At 29.1% G+C, this 6818-nt stretch overlaps 1 protein-coding gene across 1 annotated transcript; it reads right to left on the reverse strand.

Moving 5' to 3' along the window:
* Positions 1–2079: 2079 nt before the first annotated feature.
* On the reverse strand, positions 2080–2691 carry LOC133315351 (kunitz type trypsin inhibitor 106-like). The gene has a single exon (XM_061516959.1). It carries the CDS (start codon positions 2689–2691, stop codon positions 2080–2082), a length of 612 nt encoding a protein of 203 aa, XP_061372943.1.
* Positions 2692–6818: the final 4127 nt, after the last annotated feature.

Below are 6818 nucleotides of genomic sequence, written 5' to 3' on the forward strand. Positions count from 1 at the left end.
AAAATGTTAAATCACCTTCATGCTTTTAGCTTGGGAAAAGGAAACATAAAAGATAGGGAGAGGGTATATTGGAAATAATTAGAAGTGATAATTTTCAACGAAACAATATTAGAAATTCGTGTTCGAGTTGATTCATTTTCAAATTTATTTCATGTTCTTGTAGATAAAAACTAACATGAAAAAATCTATAATTATTGTGTGTCAACCTGCAAACACAAAATCGACTTGTGTTAATTTTTGTATAGGTTATTTGTGTTTTTTTATATTGTGTCAACCCGTGTAATAAGTAACACACTTTGAGGTTGACAGATTATTTATTTGTGTCATATCATATCATATCAACCCACATAGTAAGTAACAACTTTGAAGTTTGTATGTTATTTGTGTCGTGTCAACCCCCAAAATCAACAAGTCGTATTCGTGTTGAAGGTTTTGACATGTTTGCAATTTTGTGTCATGTTCATGTTGAGTGTATTTGTGTTCATATTAAATTCCTATCATGCCGTGTCATGTCAATGTGAATTGTCACCCATTGAAATAATGCTTTTCTTGTTTCATTATTTGAAAAGTGGTGTAAAGATAATTACTAACAAATATTGTATGTTACATGTGATAAATTTATCTCCTACACACCATTCGATAACTGTGTCATTTTTTTTTATTTTTTTATTTTTCAGGTGGTGGAGCCCACAAATTTATCTCTATGACATGAGATAACTTATTTCTTTTAACATGAAATTAATAAAACTCATATTGTTAATATAATGACCGAAGTTAATGTTAGTCTCGCATAACTAACTGATAAGTCTTTGAATAAAGACTTGTTTAGGCCTTATTCAATCTACATAATGGTCCAATTTCACAGTCTTATGCTGATACATCTTGGATTTATTTCAAGTTTTGAAAGCCAACCTTGCATCCATTTCCAGTACCTAAATCGGAAGGGTAAGACGGGGAAAAAAAAGTAAAGGGCAGAAACAATAAACCTAAGCCCCTTGCATCCATTTCCAGTACCTTCATTGCTATTTTAATGTTGAAGCTGTTGTATTAAGGCCGAATATGGGTGGCTTGTTGAGAGGTGATCTGTTGAGAAACAAATCATCTCAGACTTTGCTTTGAGCTCATGGAGTTAAGTGAAAAATCACTCAATGGACCTCACTTCAGAAATGAAGGAGTCTCCCATGTAACGGAGAACTTGAGCATTCCGGTTCCAGGTCACACTTACATAGAAATATGTCAAATGATTAATCCTTGGAGACAATAACTTTTAAGAAATTAAAAATTAGCATTTGTGTTTGATTAATTGGAAATTGTTGAGGAAGCAACATTTCATCCTTAAATGCTGGGGGGAAGGGAAACAAAAAATTCAACCTGTTTTTCATACTATTTTCATCAACACTTATTTCTATTTCTTTTATTAATTATATTTTTTTTTTCGGTTTAGACTTTACATAAAAAAATTTGCAGTTGAAAAGAAACAGATTCTCAAGTTAAGTTTACGTAGTTCAATTCCTACATCAATTAAATTCTGATTTAACTAGAAAATCTTTCAAAAACAGTCATATTCACGTCTAGTTTAAATTAACTTTCTGTTAGTTTTAATTTTAATTTTATTATTTTTAGTTTAAATTCTGTTACAGTAATTGCTATTTTAATTTGAGTCAAAATGCTATGATCTTTTTGGGAAGGTACTAGGGTCTCAAATACCTCATTTATTATTTGTTGTCATGTACCCTTGCACGTCATATATAGTTGCATAATTACCATGCAAGGCAACACGAACATAATGGATGGAGGCGAATATTGATTCTTGAGGAAGAAAAATGAATTGTAGTCATTAAAGTTATTTGAGTTATTATACATAAAATAATTTTGTGTTACTATTTCTCTAATGTTATTTAGATATAGTTTCTTGCTATGATTTCCGCCACGGCTGCATTAGTCCCATTTTCCTGCAATTATCTACAATTTCTATAAATGCGATGATCATGTTATTTGCATATTTGACAAACGTAAACCTTTGAATTGAAAATCCAACAAGTAAACAACAAAAACACAAATTTCTTTGGAAATTACGTATTATGCCATCTCAAACACAACTGGTAGATCATTACCATCCAAGGCCAATAAAATCTTACCATTCTCATTCTCATGCAAACCACCAACAGTTCCACAATCAAACTTACACAAGGGGCACACATCTGTAGGACACCATTGAATATTATAGATACCTTCAAAGTGGGTCTCCACAATCCTGAAGTAGGTACCTTCACCATCATTACCAGTGGTGGTAATAAGCCTTTTCCCACTCTGAGGGTCCTTCTCACCTAAGTTCCATTCTGTGGACTGAACACAAATTGTTTCAGCTGAGAATGCTACTTTGAAGTCCCTATTCACCTTCACAGCATCATCTTCTTTGGCAAAGGCCATGAACACAACAGGTAAGCCTTTTGACACATTAGAATTCTCTTGACCAACATATAAATCGCATGGACCGTTTCTATCAATCAAAGTGAAAGGACCTCCATTATCTGTTGTAGCAGGTTTAATGTAGTAATCCTTTCCATACTTAAGAGGATGGCCTTTTGTGTCAAGGACTGGGGCATTATCAGATTGAGCTAATGCTGTTGTGGCCGTTATAAGGCATACAACAACAAGGCTAAGGCTTCTTTCAAACGATCTCATTGACATGGTTTTATATATATAACTTAGTCAAACAACAAAGAAAGCTTTTAACAGAGGATTTCTTGCTTTTGAAATTGTGTGTTTTTGACTTTTTGTGTTAGCAAAATGGCTAGGTATTTATTGGAATTGGGATAGGACATGGCATGCGGCCGGCTGTGATAATAAGAGCCTTTTTTACTGAATTAGTGTAACTATCAAGCCAAATATTTTATCAAAATGATGTAATATGCGTGGGTGTGTGCATTTAATCTCATAGCAGGCATGAGAGACTTGCACATGTCACGTGTTAATTCACCCTTAGCAAATCGCGTACACACAACCCTTATATATGCGACTTGTATTATTTTAATAAAATATTTGATTTTTGCATCATTGCCATTAAAAGTTTCAAAGTTGGTGAAAAAAAGTGTAGCATGACTTTTCCTGTAATTACTTGTGTTATCATCCAAAAGCATTGCTTGTTGTACCCGCACATTTGTTTTGAATGTGAAATAATGACTAATGACTTGTATCTAGGGGCGAAAGTGGGTCGGACTAGTCTAAAGAGGTCTATGGTCTAGCTTATATCAGGTTAGGTTCAGCCTATGACATATAGTACAATAGAACAGTCCCGGACTTTTAAAAAAGTCTAGTTAGAAAGTAAGTTATAGGTCTTTTTTTTACATTTCAGGCCTAAAAGGCTCCAGACCGACCTATATCATATTATTTATTTTAAATAAAATAAAATAATATTATTTTTAGTAATACTAAATGATAATAGTTCAGTTGATACATGTGAGCTGAGTAGGTGGTGGAAGGATCTAGGTTCGATCCCCCACCAATACTACCTTTGGGAGTGGCATGAGATTTGTATCAATATTTACAGTAGCATCAGAATCAACATTTAGTGCTGGAGGAAGAGTTATTGATGTCTATCGTTCTAACTTGGCTGAAGATACCATCATTCAAGCTTCAATATATGATGAAAATTGGCTACGTAAAAAGTATGACTAGAAGTAAAAACAAAAGGTATAAAAAAGTTTTTTTTTTTAATCTTTTTTTTTCTTTCTATTCTTTAATCTTGTTTTTATTATCTACATTTGCAAATTGTTTACCAACTTATGTAACATTGGAATTGTATTTGCAGGGGAGAGAAGATGATAAGAAGTTTTTGGCTATTACAAGCATAGTAGTGATTGATTTTTAATGGATTTGATGCAATTATTTTAATTTACATAGTATGGATTGATTTGTTAGATTTGATGAAATATATGTTATTTAGTTTGAGCATCCTGCTTATAAAAGTGACTTAAATATAGATTGTGATAAGTTGTTGTTATGATTCATGGTTTTGTTTAAACGTTAAAATTGTGATTTTTGTTTTAACAACAAAATTTGAGTATTTTGTGAAGTTGATTCATGTTCTGTTTGAAAGTTAAAAGTTAACATGCTAACGGGTCAGGCCAAGCCATTGTTTTTTCTTTTTAATAAATGGGCTAGGTCAGGCTAACAGTTAGACTTTATTATGCTGTCGGATTAGGTTAAATTGAGATTTTTTGACATAAACTTAGGCTTTTCGAGACAAAGCTCGGCCTAGCTCAATCAACTTTCATCTCTACTTGTATCCAAACAAAAAATGACTATTGACTTAAGAGTGTGCAGGGTAGAGGATATCAGCACACCTCTTTGATATCAAGTAAACTGAAAAATATTTAAGTATTTTTTTTGTATCAATTTAAGGATTTTTTTTATTGAGATATTTTTGTAGTTATATTTATAAGATTAAATATTTAGACATTTTTATAACTTAAAAATATTTTTAATATTTATTTGTTCCCAAATTTAAACTTAACATTAATCAGTTCAAGTTATTAGAATTAATAAAGATATTATTTATAAAGTCTACTTTCTTAGTGGTTGATCATGAATATTTATATATAGAGTTGTCAAAACGAGTAAGCGAGACGATTCCCAAAATTTTGTATTTGGTCTTTACTTCACTAAAATTGTTTTAAGATTGAATCATTTCTAGTCCTATTTCCGAAAGCCCTATGGCTTATAGTGGGTTAGATTACAGCTTATTCATTGGTCAAAAATTTTCCTTAACAAAATAAATATATAATATAAAATTAATTATATTTATGAATAAAAAATTATGAATATAATAAAATAATAAAAATATACGTTAATGATTAAATAAAAAAATTATTTATTTAAGTTGTTATTTTGAACTGTTTTATGTGAAAGATATTTCTTTTTATTAATAAATATATTTTATTTATTCTTATATGATATTTACAATAAAATTATATATATATATATATAATACTGAAAAATGCACTTATATCAAAATTTTAAAATATTAAAGAGATAAAATTGTATTAACGGATTTATATTATTTGAGTCATCCAAATTTACCTAATTAATATTTTTGAATTATATGAACCCTCTCTTATATAATTTTAACATGATGATGAATCTCAGATATGCAACAACAAATCAATTGTCACAATTTTATTGACAAAATTTATAAAGGAAAAAGAATAAATATTTAAATTAATTGTTGACTGTTGCCCATTGAATGCTTATTGTTGAGATTCACATGACTTCGTCATGTTAAAATTAAATATGGAATAATCCAATAACATATTCTTTTAAATATTTTCCCTTTTTACTTAAGCAAAATAACAAATAATAATCTCTTGCATTTGTCGTTGAGACTAGGTAATTTACTTTGTAAATTTTTATAATTTAATTAAATTTTAAAGTTTCTTATAATTCAAAAAAATTAATGAAATTTTTATTTTTCTATTTTCTAAAAATTTAACTAAATTTTCAATTAGATGTTTATTAATTACAAAATTATAACTAAGTTCTTAAAATTTATGATAGAAACACAAAATAAATTTTATAGTTATGAACATCCATTGATATTTTTAAAAAATTTAAAAGTATAAAAATATAGTAAAAAAATTTAAATTATGCAAATGTATTTAAAATTTCAACATTAATTGATTTGTTATAACAAAAAAGATGAGATGGGTATACAAAGTCTTATTTTACTAACTTTTGTTGAAAAAATCAAACGGTTAAATTCTTCACCTATATTGAAAATCTTGGTGAATAATAAAAATATTATTTGTAAGTATTACTTAATAATAAATATCATCACTCAAGGATATAATAAGAAGCGAAGACTTTAATATTTTTTATATAGAAGAACCTGTTCAAGGATTGTTGAAAAAATAATTAAAATCTTTCTTACACTTCATTGCATAATTGTAGGTAAATATTATTTTATTAAAAAAATTAAATTATGAAAAAAGACTATTTTGTATAAAATATTTTATAATAGTGTTAAATGGGAGTTGGCTACAACCCGTTGGGCTTTTGGCCCGTACCGATGAGTTTTTAATCCGTTTGTTAACCAATAATAAACTCATACCTGACCAAGTGTAGTAAGGACCATTGTTTTAAAACTTAGACCGGTCATCGAATCGGTTGAGGTACTGGATCACTGGGTCACTGGTTCAACCAGGTTCAACCGGGTTGAACCGAATTTACTGTTCACATATTAAAAATATAAAAATGTTACTTATATTAATAAAAATTCACATAAGAAAACTATCAATAAGCTTCAAAAAATAAATTGATTTTCAATGATAGCAAATATTATATACTTCTAAGCTTCTAGCTCTAAACCATATCCTAATATTGGATTAAAATTGCAATATAAGTTAAATGCAGCTTTTGTGCTTGACATGATATGGATAAATTAAATCATGATAACAAATAGTATGCATGAAATATACACTAAGAAAAAAGTGTCACCGTTATCATGATAACAAATAGTATGCATGAAATATACACTAAGAAAAAAGTGTCCACCGTTGAGATGAGATCATGATACCACCAGTGTTTATCACCACTTAACTTCATGAGATCATTATAAGATGCAACTAAATTACATAAACGAACTGCACTAAACTAAAATATCTTATTATTTTCACCTTACTTTTAATCATATTCACCATAAAATATGAATATGATTTAATTCAAAGTTCTTATCAACAAACAAAAAATTACCAAAAAGAAAAGAAAAGGAATAATCAATCTAACACAGGTCAACCGGGTTGCCGGGTTTCGGCCAGGTC

The sequence above is a fragment of the Gastrolobium bilobum genome, unplaced genomic scaffold, assembly GCF_033153095.1.
Source record: "Gastrolobium bilobum isolate Gb01-03AN ecotype WA unplaced genomic scaffold, APGP_CSIRO_Gbil_v1 utg36545, whole genome shotgun sequence".
Taxonomy (NCBI): Eukaryota; Viridiplantae; Streptophyta; class Magnoliopsida; order Fabales; family Fabaceae; genus Gastrolobium; species Gastrolobium bilobum.

What these genes read in the sequence shown, in the direction of transcription:
- LOC133315351 (XM_061516959.1), bottom strand. Translation starts at nt 2,691, where the DNA reads ATGTCAATGAGATCGTTTGAAAGAAGCCTTAGCCTTGTTGTTGTATGC.